The following is a 19,632-nucleotide window of genomic DNA, read 5'->3' as shown; positions in this document are numbered from 1 at the left end:
TCGTTTTAGGAAAATAGATCTTACTGTAAAACTCAGAGCAATCCCCTAAAGTTAAAAAAGGGAAGACAGTCTCAGAAAGACTGTGATTCCAGGGAGAAAGCATGTCTTTCCTGTGCTGTCAGCTGTCAGCTGCCAGGGAAGGCGCAGAGAAGGGATGAAACCCAGAGTGTGGACTAGAGAAGCAGGAGCTTGATGGGTGGGGAGCAGGGGGGGGGGGGGGAGGTGTTCCGTCAGTCTTGCGACCCGCGACGTCACGGAAGCTGGGGACTCCTGGAGACTATAAAGCTTGCCTTCAGCGCAGATCTCAGCTCTCCTGTTGCTGCCTGGGAGCTCCTCCCTGGCAGGACCCCGAGGAGTCTGGTTCTTTCCTGCCCAGCAGAGCAGCAAACTCCCAGGAGTGAGGCTCCAGCTCTGCAGCCTTTGCCCCACCACAGCATCCCAGGGGGCGGAACCATCCATCACTGCCGGCTACCAGGTAGTGCCCCAAAACAACGTGCCCAGGGAGTGAAGAACTTCAAGGGAGCGGGCTCCTGCTGGCCTCCGGAGTGTGACAGGTCCCCGGCTGCAGACGCTGGCCATGGCCTCGGTTCCCACCGGCGAAAACTGGACCGACGGGACGGCTGGCGTGGGGTCCCATACAGGGAATCTGAGCGCTGCGCTGGGGATCACTGAGTGGCTTGCGCTCCAGGCTGGCAACTTCTCCTCCGCTCTGGGCTTGCCAGTGACGCCCCAGGCACCTTCCCAGGTCCGGGCCAACCTGACGAACCAGTTCGTGCAGCCGTCCTGGCGAATCGCGCTCTGGTCGCTGGCCTATGGCTTAGTGGTGGCCGTGGCAGTCTTTGGAAACCTCATTGTTATTTGGATCATCTTGGCCCACAAGCGCATGAGGACAGTCACCAACTATTTCCTGGTAAACCTGGCTTTCTCCGACGCCTCCGTGGCTGCCTTCAACACCTTGGTCAATTTCATCTATGGTCTTCACAGCGAGTGGTACTTTGGCGCCAACTACTGCCGCTTCCAGAACTTCTTCCCCATCACAGCCGTGTTTGCCAGCATCTACTCTATGACAGCCATTGCAGTGGACAGGTAAGGGGAGGAGGGGACAAGAAGTGGGTGAGGCAAGGAGAGGGGAGCAAAATGGGGCAAGCAGTCAGTCGGTAGCACTATAAAACAAATGATGACCCAATGGGATTTTAAAGGTATAGAAACTGTGAACCATTTTCTGTTCACATGACTTCTCCCTCTCCAGTCCTGACTCCCTGGCATTTGGGCATCTGGAGGGACGGCAGAAGGCAAATGAGAGCTGTGGAGATCCATCATTCCAAGTCGGCAGTCAGCTGGATGACTGAACTAATGTTTAGAAATCGAGTTCCGAGGAAAATTGTTTTGTCTTCTTTTTCTCTATTCTTTAGTCACTATGCTGGCTAAGAAACTTACAAAGAGCCACCCACCTACTCCCACTCCCCTCCTTTCTGGAGACATGGTCAGTCTCTGCTCTCTAAACGTGACCCAAAGTCAGCTCTCTCCTGCCATCGCTACCAGTGTCCAACAGAGGCAGCAAGCTCTTGCTAAAAGTCTTGTCAGTTTCCATTTTATTCTTGGCTAGAATTAAAGTCTAGTAATCCAAGGAAGACTCCTGTGCCTGGAAGCATGTAAGTGAATTTTTCAGAAGATATAAAAATTACACCCACAGAATAAGGGGTTACACACACACACACACACACACACACACACATTCACACACACACACACACACACACACACACATTCACACACACACACACACACACACACAGGGAGTATATTTCTCACCTAAGATAGAAATTCTGAAACGTTTAAGTAACTAAATGCTTACTGAATCTCAAATCTTTGTTACAATATTCAAGCTTTTACAAACTCTCCATGCTCTTGCTTTCTCTTATAGAACACTAGGAAATGTATGTACATGCTTATAGAAACACTGATGAGCCCTTATCTGACAAGGGAAGATGGTTCCATTTAAATTCAATATTATGATGAAGATGAACAGTACATATCGACGTAATTCTGAAATCCCCTTAGTGATTGACACTTGCCTGGGACTTAATACCTATTTAGCAGTCTCAACTTCTGCAAAAAACTTGCTCTTTTACATTAATGAAGTTATTATAAAGTCAAAAGGACTTAATAAATATTAATTATTTCTACATTCACCTAGCATTATGAGAAAAAATATCTTGTTTTTTTTAAATATTGAACGAAGAATTTTTAATAGCATAAAGCTATAAAAATATTACACATGCCAATCCACAATGCTAACCTGAAGGAGCAGTGTATGTCTCTAATTAGGATAAACAAACATAAAGAAAAGCACTTTTTAAAGGTCTTCAATACTATATTGTCACTTTCCCCTCTAGCTCTGCTCTTTTGCACATCTCTGCTGGGGATAAACTTGGAGGCCAAGACTGAACAAAGTCATGTTTGGGAAACTGAAATTTCCCTTAAATCTTGCCTCACAGAGATAGAACAAATGTTTCCTGGGGTTTGCAGATCATTCTGATTTGTTCTTGTTTCTTTTTAAACAGATTTCTCATATTTGAGTTTTTATTGTTGTCATGGGGAAAGATGTGTTAGTATTATGATGCCATCAATAATCAATATCTTCTTTAAGTCTTAATGAGGCAACATGCAATTTGATGGGAATTCTAGTGTGTGTAAAATTTGCTTCTGAAGAGGAAACTATTTATTTTTTCAGTTTTAGCTGGCTAACACTTCTGATGTAACTTTGGGGTTAGCTTAACTGATAATGCAGAGCAACTTTGTTATGTTGAATACTTGGAAATATTGTTGATTCATTGCTTATTCTTCTTCATTTATTTCATAGAAAACATCATAAAACTAAATCTAAATAAAAGCCCCACAGTACACATTCTGCTGTGAAATCAAAGTGAGCTCAATTCTCTCCAAATTGCCTTTCTGAAATAAAACATTTGGTTATAGCACACCTCTTTAAAAATACAAAACCTTTCCAAGATCATGTTGAGGAGCCAAGATGCAAACCATTTCAGTTTGATCAGGGCTGTGCTCCTCTGAGTGTCTATGCTATTGTGCCTGGTTACCTGTGAAGCCTGGAATTAGCTAGACTAGGATTACCTTTAGAGAACTGTTGGAATCTCGAACTTGTTTAAACACTGAGCATTGCATGAAAACATGTAACAAGTTTTTGTTACCTGTTTTTTAGTAGAGAGTGTAGGAGGGAGAAAATTATTAATAGAACAGATTAATAATTGCGGATCTCTTTTGCTTAAACTGTTATTTAAAAGAATACTCTTATCTGAGCAGACAAATGATTTAAAAACTATATGTGTGAAGAAACCCTATCTGAGATAGTTTTTAGATCAGAGAGTACAACAGTTAGTCTAATTCCTTTTTGCCACTCCATGGACCCTTTCAACGATGGTATTGTATCAAACACAGACTAGGAACACACTCTGTAGCATTTGCAGCCCTATCATAAGATAAACTTTGCAAGAATAGCCCTTCTGAGGCATCATGGATTCTCAGGTTACAATTTCGCGGACATACTGCTGCGTGTAGCTGACATCATTACTAACAATGTATCTTCCCAGAATGAATACTTCCCTGTTTAATTAATGCTTTATTAAAATAACTATAAAAATAAATAATATGCAAAATGTTCCCATTCATAAAGGACATGCCCAACCAGAGGCTGTCAGGCTTCATGCATCCCAGGGTAGCTGGGTATGTGGCTCAATACTTTTGGAAATGACAGTCAGCATCACTAATATAATATAAACTGGTTTATATGATCATACTCTGATTGGAACGCACATTCATTTTAATCTATTTCTTTACTTAAATTAAAAGATCCCCCGAGTATGGAAGGAGAATAAATTTTGATTTAAGCATACGGCTTTCCAACAACTGCAGCAAATGTTCGCAAGAAAACACAGGCATGAAAAAGGCTATTCCCTTAATAAGCAACAGGCAGTAATGATTACATATTTATTTGATAAAAAAATAACATTGTGTCTTTTTGAAATGCATTCTGCACTAATAGAATTGATTTATTTTTCCACTCTGTAAATAACTCCACCAAAATCTTGGATGTGACATCACAGGTGTTAGTTTTCTAGACATGTGGTTCTTACTACATTATTAGCAATTCCTGAAAACCTGTTTTGTTGCCTGAAAGGCCACTTCTCTATCATCATCACCACCTTGATACCCAGACCCCAAGTGAAAGGTACAGTTACTTCCTCTACTGATCTAAATATCGTTCTCTCCAAATTGCCTTTCTGAAATAAAACATTTGGTTATAGCACACCTCTTTAAAAATACAAAACCTTTCCAAGATCATGTTGAGGAGCCAAGATGCAAACCATTTCAGTTTGATCAGGGCTGTGCTCCTCTGAGTTGTCTATGCTATTGTGCCTGGTTACCTGTGAAGCCTGGAATTAGCTAGACTAGGATTACCTTTAGAGAACTGTTGGAATCTCGAACTTGTTTAAACACTGAGCATTGCGTGAAAACACGTAACAAGTTTTTTGTTACCTGTGTTTTAGTAGAGAGTGTAGGAGGTAGAAAATTATTAATAGAACAGCTAATGCAATAAATTTTTATTTCTGCTCATTTATTACATATAGCACTTAATTTAGGGAAGTGAATAGGCAATAAATATTTTCTTCCATTTTCTAGCCATGTATTTTGAAATTAAGTTAGAAATTTCAGTAAGCTTTATTAACATAGTAAAGGATTACCTGAGCATTCATGATCTTGCTTGATCTGAATATGAAAATAACTTTATAAAATTCAACTCACTGTTTCTTCCTGGTAAACCTAAAGGAGTTGATTTCATATGTTTTATGTAACTGTTCAAAAACATTTTCACAGCAAATAATAGTTTATGTTCTTTAGACTCAGAAATGGCCAAAATTCATAATTATTGAAAGGAACACTTAAATGAACCAAGAAATACTATTTATCCAAATAAGTAAAAAGAAAATTCAATGTATTTGCTATCTTCTGTTATACTATTTTATAAAATTAATTCATGCAAATTATTCATGAAGTGTTTAGGGAGGGTTTTTAAGACAGATTCAACAAATGGCAATATTGGAAAATAGTGAAGAGCTGATCTCAAAGATGACTCTAAGGGTATGAAAAACTTTACATTATTGCTAAAGAAAATATAGGTTTAATGTCTTTGCAAATGTTTCTAGAAATCTTTTTTTCTGTCTGAGTGGAGAGCTCTGAGCCACCTTTACTCTACTCTCAGGGAAAGCCACATTCTCTGCAGTTACAGTCATTTATCACTATAGCTGTTATTCCAGTAACACGTGATTCGTTATTTAGTCCATAAGGTGAATTTGATGTTCAGCATAAGATCAATCACTTAATATCATCAAATTACTTACAAAATAGTAATTAAAGCTATGTTTTGAGTAATATTACTTTCGAAATATCGTAACCCTTGTGTTCTCCTGTACTTCTTTTATAAGCACTTTAAAGGCCTTTTTGTATATAGAAATTATGGGTTAACGATTATAGAAATGATGGTTAATGGTAAAAGTTCTGTTACAGTGCCAAATTTTTAAAGATTTATTTGTGTGTGTGTGTGTGTGTGTGTGTGAGAGAGAGAGAGAGAGAGAGAGAGAGAGAGAGAGAGACGTACGTGTGTGTGTGTGTGTGTGTGTGTGTGTCACATGTGTGTGACATGTGCCCACAAAGGCCAGAGGCACTGAATCCCTGGGTTCTGGGAATTTAACTCAGCAAGCACTCAGATGTTGAGCAGTCTCACCAAGCCATCATCGCAAAATTCTTACAAAATTAATCATGGGTGCTAACCAAAAGCAACAAATGCATATTAATTCATTAGATGAATATGTAAGGCCAGTACATCTAAGCTACATTCAGGTATTTATTATGTAATTAGAACTCCAGTCTGTGCCATGGTTACACTAACAACAGTAGGTAGCATACCCACCCCCCTTCCAGCTATGCATGAAATGGGCAGCATTGCTTGCTGCCCTCCAGTGGGTACAGCTTTCAAAAACAAGTCCTTAATATAGAGTGTGTTATACCAATCCAACCCTAATGCAAAACAAAGAGAGAGAAGTAAAACATTAACGAAAAATAAATTATTAAATAAAAACATCTAGCAAGCATCAATCCTATCCATTGCTTGTATTCAAAATTTGTGTTTCCTTATCAGCTATTTGCTCATTAAGGCACTCAACCCCCATTTCTTTTCCTAGTTCTATTCAAAGAGTCATATGATAAGTCCCAGCAGGCATGTCAGTTCTCTGACCTTCCCGGCCATTCAGCAGGGCTCATCCAAGGGCTTCTGCCTGCAAGTCTCACCTCAGTTTCCAGTTCATTTGGCCCTTTCCTTCTTCCCTGACTGCATTTCCGAAACTCTCCCTCCATGTAACAGCTGCATTTTAAGCTCTTCATTTCTATTTTCTTGTTTGTGTACAAGATATCTCATTCAAACCTGGGTTTACATTTATCACTTTGGAACAAAATGGTTGGTCTATTCATTATCTATAACTAGTTTTCTTCAGATTATACATTGTACACAGATATAATGCAAATACATATATATTAATTAAATTAGTTAAAAATTGGGTGTGAAGAAAAATAATGTGTGTATACATGCATATATGTGTGAATATATGTTCTACATCTATGCAAAGTATGATTAGGATAATGTAACACTGGTTATCAGAGAAAAGGGTCCTAATCCCTTGGAAAACTTCACTATCAAATATTCTTCTGTTACTTGGTCTCATATTTGAGGCTTTTTTGATGTTCTAACAACCTATGTTTTTGATAACAATATACAAAAGTAAACAAATTAGTAACATGGCTGACATTGTCCATTCACAGGGTGCACATGTGCATCAAGTGCTGAAGGGTCTCTGATACTTGGTTTTGAGGAATGTATGGTCAAAGGGACAGCATCTAGAAAGTACCAGATGCCAGGGAAGTAAAAGGCTCCCAGGATCCACCAGGGATGACATTGACTGAAATACACAACAAAGGAAAGATAGAACCTGTAGAGACCATCTCAGTAGATAGGCACGGCCCCCAGATGAGGGATGGTGCCACCTAACCATCTCAAAAATTTTAACCCAGGACTGTTCCTATCTAAAGAAAATACAGAGAAAAAAAATGGAGCAGAGTCTGAAGGAAAGGGCATCCAGAGATGGCTCCACCTAGGGATTCATCCCATCTTCAGACACCAAACCAAGACACTATTGCTCATGCCAAGAAGCGCTTGCTGACAGGAGCCTGGTATAGCTGTCCCATGAAAGGCTCTGCCAGAGCCTGACAAATACAGATGCAGATACTCACAGCCAACCATCGAACTGAGTCTGGGGACCCTAATGGAAAAGGTAGGGGAAGGACTAAAGGAACTTAAAGGGATTGCAACCCCATAGGAAGAACAATATCAACTAACTGGACCCCCTAGAGCTCTCAGGGGCTAAACTACCAAGCAAAGAGTACAAATGGAGGGACCCATGGTTCCAGTTATGTAGCAGAAGATGCCATGTCTGGCATCAATGGGAAGGGAGGTGCTTGGTTCTGTGGAGGCTTCATGCCCCAGCGTAAGGCAATGCTTAAGTGGTAAGGTGGGAAAGGGTGGGTGGGAGTGTTCCCTCATAGAGGCAAAGGAGAGGGGAGGATGGGATGGGGGTTTTTGGAGGGAAAACCTGGAATGGGTACAACATTTGAAATGTAAATAAATAAAATAACCAAGGAGAAAATAAAGAAAAAAAAAAGACAGGATCTTTTTCCAAAGCCATCATTGATAGAAAGTATAAACTCTATAGGTTTTATCTAGAGGTTTATCTTGGCATAGAACCAACCAGAACTCAGTAAAAAGCTCATGGAGTTTTTGCAGTTTCTGGGTAATCTCATCTGACCCAACGGCAAATGAAAAGGGGGATAAAATACTGTTTTCTCTAAAAGTATGTGTCTTGCCTTCAGTTTGAACACAGCATGACAAGCAGGAAAATCAAAGCCGTCGGGCATGGCCAAAACATTCTAAACTATCTTCACTCTGGCCTCTAACTGCCATCCTGATGAATCCACTTTCCCATGGTAATATTGAAATTTGTTCACTGTTAAGAGTAGCATTCACAGTGAAATAATAATTGTATGTTTGTAGTGTGTGTAGTGGGGGTGCTCTGTGTGTATGCATGCATGTGCATGTGTGTGTGTGTGTTCCTTGTGATAGAATTTCCCTCTACAGTACACACTGGCCTGGAACTTATCTACACTCTGATGAAAGTCAGAGAAATGGGCATCTTCACCTCCATATCTAGCCAAATTTGAATTTTCGTTGTTGTTTGGGGTGTGGAATCCAGTTTAGGTTACTTTATTATTCTCAAGAGTGGGACCTTGTCCTGGGATGTGGTAAGCCTACCCAAGGCTCACATCCTTAAAGAAAACTTATCAACATAGAGACCTACAATTCTCCAAGGTACAAAGTATCAGGTACTGTGGAATGTTCAGTCCTACAGGGAAAATACATTCTGTGCCCCTCCTATGAAGGCTCAGAGATCACTGCAGAAGAAGAAATAGAAAGAACTTAAGAGCCAGAGATGATAGATGACTATAAATCTACAGTCTTCTGGACACAGTGGGGCAGCTGCACACATGCTCTCAAAGCACAAGAGCTGTCAAACACAAGGCAAAGCAACTCAAGCAAGGAGAGAGCTGGGCACAAGTTCCCTCCATAGCCAGTGAACTATTGGCAGCTGTTCACTGTTGGGAAAGAACTGGTTTTCTCTAAGAGTGGAGTCTCTAAAATAAGTCAGCTATACTCCAAGTGTGAAAGGCTACACACTCAAGAATATTTAGGCATCACCAATTGGCCTTAATGGAAGCAAGAATGACCAACATTAGAAAGGTAAGAGAGTTGAATCTAGGAAGAGCTGGGAGAGAGAAAGTGAATATGATTAAAAAAATTATTGTATAAAAATTATTTTCTCTAAACTCCCTGAGATTTTCAGGAAAGGTGTGATAGATTTGTCCCATTTATGGCTAAGTACCTCAGCACTTTTATTCTTTACATGGTCACCAGTTAATGATCTATTTTAATTGTCATCTACTGCAAAAAGTGTCTGTGATGGTACTTGAGAGATACTCTGATCTACGGGTATAACAATGAGCCATTAGGAGTCATTTTAATACATTTAATACAATGTGCAGTTAGCAGAATAATAGTAATAAGCTCTCCTATACTGCCTATTGCCTGTCTACCTACAAGTTACTGACTTCTTAAACAACACTCTCTATGGGATCTATCTCATGAGTTGGGCAACCGTTACAAAGTAATTAGTTATTGCTAGACCATTCATTTACTCTCATGGCACTACTACTATGCCTTGTTGGCCAGCTGTAGCTCCCAATGTTTGTAGATGGATGAGACTGATGATCATATTCATTTTCTGGTAGCAAGCTTACACTTGCCAGCACTATGAAAGATACCAAGCATGGATGAAGCTTCCAACTAAATACCAGATGATTTTTTCTGTGACTCAAGCCTGTAGAATCTTCAGCAATAAGGTCTTATAATTGGGTTATGGAGAGTAACCAAAATTAATAGCATTAACCTGTAATAATTGGGGGTATATGAAACTCAACTAGCCAAAAATTCAAAAATAAGCAATCCATTCCTGGTATCATGGTTTTTATTTGCTAGTATGCATGTTCTGTTTAGGAGATTATTCCCCCTTTGTATGATAATTTCATTAAAACTCAGATAGATAGATAGATAGATAGATAGATAGATAGATAGATAGATAGATAGATAGATAGTATTGACTTAGCTGGAGTTTCTATTGCTATGATTAAACATTGTGAACAAAAGAAACTCCTTGGAGAGCAAAGGGTTTACTTCATCTCACAGCTCATACTCTATCATCAAGGCAGTTAGTGCAAGAACTCAAGGTAGGGACCTGGAGGCAAGAACTGAAACAGTGGCTGTGGAGAGTTCTTCTTACTGGCTTCCTCAACCCATTTTCTTAAAACATCCAGGACCACCCAGTCCAGAGATGGCAACTCTAGCTTCTGCTGAGTTGACATAAAACTAGCCAGCACTATGGTGTAACTGTGTCATGTGTTAGATATGTTTCCAGCTTCTTCAGGAACCATTGCATTCATTTTCATAGTGGTTCTACCATTTTGCATCCCCATCACCAATAAGAGCTTTTCTTTCCACGCATCTGTGCCAACAACATCTTCATGAGCATCCTGTTTGGTTTGTTGGTTTATTGGTGGGTTGGTTGGCTTTGTTTGATATTTGATTTTGGTCATTCTGACTAGGGTATGGTGAAATATCAAAGCTGTTTTAATTTGCATTTCCCTGATGGCTAAAGATGCTGAACAATTTTTAAAAAAAATGTCTCTCAGCTATTGGCGTTTCATCACTTGAGAACTCTATTTAGATGTATGCTCTGTTTTATTATTGTTGGTTTGTTTGTTTTAATTTGGTCACTTCTTTCCTTGATGTTTAGTTTTGTATACTTAAGGTTCTGACCATCTGCCATATTTATAGCTAAAAAGGATATGTTTACATTATGTAGATTGCTTCTTCACTTGAATGATGGTGTCGTCTGCTGTGCAGAGGTATTTTGGTTTCATATGATCCCATTTGTCAATTGTTTTCTTAATACCTGGGCTACAAGGATTCTATGATTCTGTTCCTGTGCCTATACATTTAAATGTATCCCCTACTTTCTTCTTTATCAAATAAAGGGCATCAGTTCTTATGTTTAGGTTCTTGATCTAAGTTCTGTGTAGATGATAGATATGAACCTACTTCATTCTTCCACATATAACTATCCAATTTGACCAGCACCATTTGTTGATGATATTCTCTTCTACCAGTGTGTGTTGTCGCTCCTTGGCCAAAAGTCAAGTGGTCATAGGTTCTATAACCAATATATCTGTACCAGGATGTTTCTATTCTGATAGCACTGTACCATAACTTGGTATCAGGGATGATGATACTTCAACAGTTTCTTCTATTCCAGGGATGTTTTAGATATCTCTTTTGTTTCACAATTCAGTGTACAAGCATATTTCAACTTCAGTGAAAAACTGCTTTATAATTTTGATGCTATTGCACTGAAATCTATACATTGGGTTTTGTAGGGTAACCATTTTCACAATTTTAATCTTACTAATCCACAAGCATGAGAGTTCTTTCCATCTTCTAGTATCTTGTTCAGTTTTATTCTTTAGTGTCTTCAGGTTCTCATTATGTAAGGCTTTCACTCCCTTAGAATTGTTGCAATATATTTTTGAGAGTACTGTGAAAGGGATTATTTCTCTGATTTATCCCTTGATATGTTTGCCATTTGCATACAGGAAGACTACTGATTTTTGCGTGCTAATTTTGAATTCTGCTACCTGGGTGAAAGGATTTACCAGCTCTGGGAGTGTTCTGGAATTGTTAGAAGCATTTATGTCGAGAACTAAATGCTTGGAAAATAAGAATAATTGATTTCTTTTCCTATTTGATTTACTTTCATCCATTTCTTCTATCTTATTTCTCCAGACACAGAACCAAGCACTGTATTGAAGAGGATTTGAAAGTGGAATCTTAGTCCATTTTCTCATTTTTATAGAAATGCTTTGAATTTTGCTCCATTTTACATGATGTTGTCTGTGGCTTTGTTGTACATTGCCTTTATGATGCTGAGATGCTCTCACATACCCTAGATTGTTAAGGACATTTTTGACAAAGGGGCATAGGATTTTAGGCATGAATACAACTCCCAGCCTCATAGAAGTCTGAAGGTGTCTCCCTGGATTCTGTAGGAGAACCTAGACTTCTGAGTTGGATTTTGCACTTGTTGGTTCCGGGAAGTTAGTGGACATGTGACTGACAGGGAGGCAAGGAAACTGATCTGACTGACAGTCCTGGATTTCTGGTCTAGACGCTTCTCAGGGTCTGTGTGGAGAGTGTGGGTGACTGAGAGGAGCCTTATTTTCTTGCATATGCATTTCTTTATTTTAAAAATATAAGTTTAGTAGTGACAGTGAGTCTAACTTTATATAAGCAATAGGTTATTTTTCCACAAACTTACAAGAAACTGAAAGTTCACATGTCTGTTTTTACTCATCATGTCTCCAGTTTACTTCTAGAAGGTCAAGCAATGACATTGGCTTTGCCTTTACAAATGACCCTTACAGCAGAGGTTGACTATGTGTATCTATTCCTACACACTTCTGAAATTATGCATTAAAATAAGTAATGACATATTGTGTCCTATTTTCCACTTATTTTTTATATAGTTATGGTTCAATTGTTGGCATATATATTTTTAGAAAAAAAAACATACTAAAGAATTAAGGGAAAACTTTGTACTTGAAACACAATATGGCATTTTAAAATGAACAAATTTGTTGACACACATGTCATCCTCATTGTCAATGTCGTCATCATCACCACCACCACCATCATTACAGCCACCACCACCACCATCACCACCACCATCACCACCATCACCACCACCACCACCACCACCACCATCATCACCACCACCACCACCACCACCATCATTACAGCCACCACCACCACCATCACCACTACCACCACCACCACCACCACCATCATCACCACCACCACCACCACCATCACCATCACCACCACCATCATCATCACCACCATCACCACCACCACCATCACCAATCATCATCACTATCCTTTCATAATAAGCTTGCTTATTATGTACAATGTTTACTAATTTTATTATCTTGCTTTCTGCTTCTATTAGCTGCTAATTGGGTATTATTAACTCATTTTATTCCTCTCTTTGCTTGTACATTTTTTGAGGTGTCATGTAACTTCAAATTATAGCATTTTATTCTATTTTAAGTTACTCCACTAAATTCATCTAACCTAGTATCTTACACTTTTTAATCTCATAAATTTGGATACTGAAGTAGAAAGACCATGATTCTCAGGTCAACTATGGCTATAATGAGTTTGAAGGCATCTTTTGCTTTATAACAGGACACTATCTAAACCATCCCCACCAAAATATAATCCACTTAAATTTTGTTATGATTGATGCAAAAATCTAGGCTGCTTAATACACAAATACCTTATCAACACCATCATTTCATAGAATATTTTCATCATCACAAAAGAACTACTTCCAGCTATATTATATTCACACCCTCAACCTCTTTTGAACCCTAGCAGTAACTAATCCATTCTCCATTGCTTAGTCTTTCTGTGAAAAGGTCATATTAACATAAGCACTCAGTATAAGATCTTTGAGACTGGGTACTTTTGCTCACCAGAACATCTCTGGTATTAGCTAATGGACTGAATAGCTCACAAAGCTGTTCAACTATTTTTTTTATTGCATCCCTCTCTGTGGGCCATTTACAGTTTCCTAATTATGAGTAATTATAAGGAGAGCTGCTTTGAGCATCTCTGAGCCTTTATCAACTTTCAGTTGAGCAAAATGTGGGCTTTTATTTCTGGGCTATCCATCTACACTACCACACTCTGAATGGAATGGAATGCTCTTTTCACAAGTCTTCTAATAGTTTCTTCTTTTGTATGTTTTTTTTTTCTTCTGGAAACTTTGAATCCTATATGACATTAGGGTGAGTTTCTGTTGAGAAATTGAATTGGGAAGGTTATAAGGATAATGTTACATGTTCTGATTTGGAGGACATTGTCGGTTGAAAACGATTGAACCTCCCAGTCCATCTTCTTGTGCTTCAATTCATCCAGCTCTTTACTTACTGTCACCAGTGCTTTGTAGACCTCAGTAAATGAGCATGGCATTCCTTTTTGTTAATTTTTATCTTAAGTGTTGTTTTTTAATACCATTTTTAAACACACACACACACACATTATTTTGACCAGTCCATTTGTTACCTCCATCCTGGTCAGCCCTCTCACAGTTCCTCATCCCATTTCTCTCCCTCATTCCCCGTCTCCAAGCGAATGTACCTACCCCATTCCCATGTTAAAGTTCACTTTCAGATATTTCATAGCTAGTCTTCATTTTCGTCTCATCCTTATATTTATCTGGTCTGATATTAGTATAGTCAGCCTGGTTCTTTTATTTTAACTCATTTATTCCAAAGCTTGGAGAGGACTCTCTTCTCTGCTTTTACTTTCAATCCACTAGCCTATATAAGTTTAATTTTTAGTTCATGTGGATTTGAGACAAAATTTGATGTTCCTTTCTCTCAGCCTGAAGGACATTTTTAGCATTTATTTAAGGTGGATATGTTTGAGCAAATCCTCTCAGTCCTGTTTATTTAAGAATTTCTCTAATTCCACTGGCAGTGTATATTTTATGTTTTACATTCAAGTAGGTGGATCTTTTTCAGTAATGTACAAGATTGAGATCAAGGTAAGTGGTTTTTTTTACATATGGAAGCCCAATTGTTTCAAAACACTTGGTGAAGTGACTGTCATTTGTCTATTTAGTCTCCTTTTTACCTGTGTAGAATCAATGAGCCATATTTCTGGAGGTCTATTTATGGACTCTTGATTTTGCTCCATTGATCTTTGTGTGTACCAAATCCCACAGACTTGATTACTAGGTCCTGAAATTTGAAAGTGTGATTCACTCTACATCAATCTTGTTTGCACTTATTTTTCTGTTCTCTCTCTCTCTCTCTCTCTCTCTCTCTCTCTCTCTCTCTCTCTCTCTCTCTCTCTCTCGCGCGCGCATGCGTGTGCGCCTTTTCATGTGAATTTCAGAATGAGCTCATGTAGTAACAACAAACTTTTACCTTATAATAACCACATTAAATCTGTTAGGTCAGTTTGGAGATTAACATTTATCAGGCTAAATCTTGCAAATGTTATCTCTCTTCATCATATTTAAGAATTTTTAAGGCAATAGTTTTTATTTCTCAAGGAAATAGATCCTGTTTCGTTTTGTTGGATTTACGTGTAAACGTTTTTAGCATGTAAAATGGTAATTGTTTGAAGTAGTTTATTGCTAATATATAACTATTCTTGATATTTTCTTTCCTGATCCTTGATGAACTCACTAGTTAGTTTTAAGTAGAAACTTTGTGCACTTATTTGCATCACTAAAGTATTTTGCAAGAAGATTTTTTTTCCTTTGAACATGTGTCTTCCAATCCTTACTTGTGGCTTTTTACACCATAAACACAATATTGAATAAATGTAATAAAGGTGGATATTCTTAAATTATCCTTATAATAGAGAAATGTATAGAATTTTATCATTAAACATATTATAATATTGAGATGATATATACTATGAAAGATTTAAGAACTTATTTTATGTTTTAATGTGCTGGAATTTATAATACATGCATTTTTTTACTTTATCAGACATGTTTTCTGTATCACTTGATGTATTCAAATAGTTAGTTTAGATTAAGATAATTAATTTTTCAATAAAGTACAATCCAAGTATTTTATTTGTAGTATATTAGTAAGGGTTCTCTAAAAGAACAAATATGAGAGAATTAAAGTCTCTATTAAAAAGGATTTATTAGATTGGCTGACAGGATGCTGTCTGGGTAGTTCAACAATGGCAAGCTCACACTGGAGTGCCTGAGAATCATTAGTGGTTTGGTCTACAAGACTGGATGTCTCAGCAGTCTCACCATGGCCCTGAAAGGGTAGAAAATTCTTTGGAGAGCTGCTGGTTTCCAGTCTGTGTTGGAAATCCATATAAGTTGCCTCTAATATTGATAAAAGAGTTCTATGGGAAACAGGATAAATGGCCTTTCCAGCAAGAGCAAGGGCAAACAGACACAAAGAAAAGTTTTCTTCTTCTGTGTTTTTTTTAATCTGGGCTGTAGCAAAAAATAACACCCAGATTTAAGTTGGGTCTTCTTGCTTCAATTCCTCTGATTAAGTAATTTCCTCTTGGGTTTCTCCAGCAGCTTAGATTTTAATTGACTCTAGATGATGTTAAACCCAGAATAAAGATTAGCTATCACAATTACAAATGATAGACATAATATTGCCTAAATTGCTATAAACATTTACTAAATGTCCCTCTTCGGTTTCTGCTCTTGTATTGTTGAAGTCTGGTGCTGGATTACAAGGTGGAGCCCAGGCTTCGCATCCCCCACTTGGCTGAACCTGAGCTACCATTTTGTTCACATGATAGACATAGGCAAAAACAAGTGTATAGGTGGCCCCTATCTGGGTCATGTTTCATAGTTTAAATCAATTTTAAGTTTGCACCCTGTTTGCACATTATACACACAAACATCTACCATTTAGAGAAGCAGGGTTATGTGAGAGAGGGTACAACATCTGAAATGTAAATAAATAAAATAACCAATAAAAAAGAAACTAGATGTGAAGGTTCATGGTAGTATTAATGCACGAGTGAATCTACACAAATAGAATAAATTTAATTCATAAAAAACTTAACTGACATTGAAGGCACAAACTGCAAAGTGAGCCTCCAGTTTCGGAATGGCAATGCTACCTGTATAGAAGTTCTTTGAGATGTGTATATTACAGACTCAAGTGGATACACAAGGATAATTTTGTGGGCATCTATAAGAAAAGCTTCAAGGTTGGCAAGGTGTAAAATCTAGGTTGCTGCCAGAGGAAAATGGAGATGAGAAGGAAAAACCATGCTGTTCCAAGGACATGGGTGTCAGTTCATGATGGGGCAGGGGAGTGACATGGGTGGCAGCCACACTGGTGGGACAGAGGATTGGGGAGGAAAGCTTTGGAAAAAGCAGTTAGGAAGCCCAACATGATGAAAGCATTAGGGAAAGATCAAAGTGTTTGGGAAAGCATAGTTATAAAAGAGAGAGGAAGAAGAAAGAGCAAAGATAGTTTTTTCTGACTTCAGGCAATCAGGCCCTTACATGTCTGAAGTAGAAAAGAGTCTGCTAATTGAATTGATTTTGCCATCATTATTAAGCAAGTCTTGAGGAGTTGGGAGTCTTGCTTAGTGGTATAACTTACACTGAGCATGTTCATAACTCTAGAATTGACCCCATGAAACATGCAAATACATGTATAGACATATGCAGAGTTGAATTCCAAGAATAAATACTGTTTGTTAGTGGACTATGTCTCTGTCAAGTTGGGGTGGGGAGGAAGAGGGAGAGAGAAAGGCACACAGACAGACAGACAGACAGACAGACAGAATCATATGAATAAGTGGAATTTATATTAGGGCTTTGTGTTTAGTTCCATAGTAAACGTTGGTTTGTAACATTATTTTTTACTGTCTTTATCTGCCTTTGGCATCAGGCTAATATTAGCCTCTATACGAATCATATAGAGTCTCTAGTTTTCAATTATGTTACACTGTGTCTCATTTACTGTTATTTTCTTTGAATTTTTCATAGTGTCTGAGAGTGAACCCATCCACTGATAGATGGGTAGGTAGATGTTTAACCAACATGGGCTTTGTTTTCAGGGAGCATCTATAGTATTAAGCAATTTCTCTATTTCTTCTCAGAAAATACCTCTAAAATTCTCTTCTGTTGTTAGAACACAACTCCACAGTAATATCATTTATATTTTTAGGATTTTATAGGTCACTTGCTCTTTCAAGAATTCCCATTATTACATTATCACATTCAGGTATTTTTCCAAAGAGTCCACTGTCACATTCACAATTTTATTCTGTGGTTCTGTTGGGCCTTTATTGATTTTTTCTCATTTGATTTCCTTTCTTTCCTCTTACTGAATTCGTTTTTCTCTTACTGTTTTCTACTTTCTTAACCTTATAGCCTCTGTTTAAAGATTTTTTTCTTTTCCTAATACTCAGCATTCGGTTCTAAGCTCTAAGTAGAAGAACCAGTGACATTGTCCACAGATTTATGGATCATAGAAATTGTACCCTATTGAATTTATGTTGTTTAAACCTTTGAGTTACTGACAGTTTATTGCACATCACATAAAACTGAGTTATAAATTGTTGAGTTAGTGACAGTGTGTTTCATCTCAACTGGGTTATAGCAGAGTTTTGTAAAACTCCCAAGCTTAGAGAGTTTCCTGTATTGTAGAATGATCCTCCAAGAATCACAGTTGCCATCTTTATCAAGCCAATTGTGACTACTTGGAAGAGGTATTGATACTGAGGGTGTGTACTGTTGACATTCTATTTAGAAGGAGGGAAAACAGAGGACTATGGGACAATCTCTTAAGGTTCTCATAACCTCACAGCCAACTGAATGTAATTCATCTCTAATGGCATGAGATGTGGTCATTTGGTGATGTTATAAGCGTATAAAAAGTTGAATAGTGCCAGTGCAGCACACTACTAATGTGTTTCTGAGATAAAGAAATTTCCTAAGATTTCAGACTTATAAACGTATGGAATATATAACAATGTTCAGTCCATTATATTTGACTATATTAATAGCTTACATATTCCCCAAACTATACTCTTTACTCTTGTTTTAGAGTGTAATCCTTCTACTGATTAAAAAGATTTATGGTCTGGGGGTGTATCTTAGTGGTAGACTGCTTATCTGAGTTTGATCCCCATGTCATATATGCATGTGCACATACACAGAAACAGAGAGAGAGAGAGAGAGAGAGAGAGAGAGAGAGAGAGAGAGAGAGAGAGAGAGAGAAAATACTAATAGAAATTTTTAAAGTTTATTATAAAACAGTGCGTTACCTGTTGTGATGGTTTGTATATCCTTGGACCAGGGAGTGGCACCATCTGAAGGTGTGGCTTGTTGGAATAGGTGTGACCTGGTTGGAATGGGTATGTCACTGTGGGTGTGGGTATAAGATCCTCACCCTAGTTGCCTGGAAGTCAGTCTTCCACTAGCAGCCTTTGGATGAAGACATAGAACTCTCAGCTCCTCCTGCGCCATGCCTGCCGAGATACTGCCATGCTCCCACCTTGATGATAATGGACTGAACCTCTGAACCTGTAAGCCAGCCCCAATTAAATGTTGCTTTTTATAAGACTTGCCTTGGTCATGGTGTCTGTTCACAGCAGTAAAACCCTAACTAAGACATCTGTCAACAGCCTCATGTGAACATGTGAATAGTTACCTTTTACTTTCTTACATGTCTGCAAGTACACTGTGACGCATGAAAATTTGGAAACGACACATGCATCTTAGAATGCATTCATTTCAGAATTCATGACTTAACAAGATGAATATGTGTAATAAATTTCCACTAGTATATTTAGAACACGAGGTAAATAATATTCTGGATGAATTTTATAATATCAGTAAGTAAATAATCCCTCAGTGTGAGGGCAAGCATAACATAGTATATGGAACATGAACTCTTCTTGTGTTTTAGGATTGCTTCATCCTCTGTCTGGAAAGTTAATTTTTAAATATCCCATGCCATCAATTTGAAGTGCAAACAAAACAGGAGACAATTCTGCGTATAATACTTGAAAGCAAGCATAGCAAGAAACGCAATCAATTAAAATAAAACATCTGAGGAAAAAAGAAAATAAACTTAGGAACTGAACTATGAAAGCTACCAATGAATTAAAATCTTGTTACAAGTTTTCAGACTGTGGCATCAAGCAGGTGGCTGTACAGAATGATTGTCAACGTCCTAATAGCTCTATTAACAGTAAGTGAGAATACAAATGAGACAGTTGTTTGGTCTTATTCTAGACAGTTAAAAAAAAAAAAA

At 38.1% G+C, this 19,632-nt stretch overlaps 1 protein-coding gene across 2 annotated transcripts in view; it reads left to right on the top strand.

The window, feature by feature from the left end:
• Positions 1 to 331: 331 nt before the first annotated feature.
• The window catches only part of Tacr3 (tachykinin receptor 3), a 99,004-nt gene continuing 79,703 nt past the window's right edge, over positions 332 to 19,632 (top strand). For both annotated transcript variants that reach the window (XM_085835250.1, XM_021158596.3), the window contains exon 1: positions 332 to 1,086. In XM_085835250.1, coding sequence (XP_085691376.1) covers positions 578 to 1,086 — 509 coding nt within the window. In that variant the 5' untranslated portion in view covers positions 332 to 577. The remainder of the gene's footprint in view (positions 1,087 to 19,632) is intronic.

This window comes from Mus caroli, unplaced genomic scaffold, assembly GCF_978045245.1.
Source record: "Mus caroli unplaced genomic scaffold, Mus_caroli_1 scaffold_3, whole genome shotgun sequence".
Classification (NCBI taxonomy): domain Eukaryota; kingdom Metazoa; phylum Chordata; class Mammalia; order Rodentia; family Muridae; genus Mus; species Mus caroli.
Note: the sequence above shows the minus strand (reverse complement) of the source record. Positions and strands in the feature narration are given on the sequence as shown.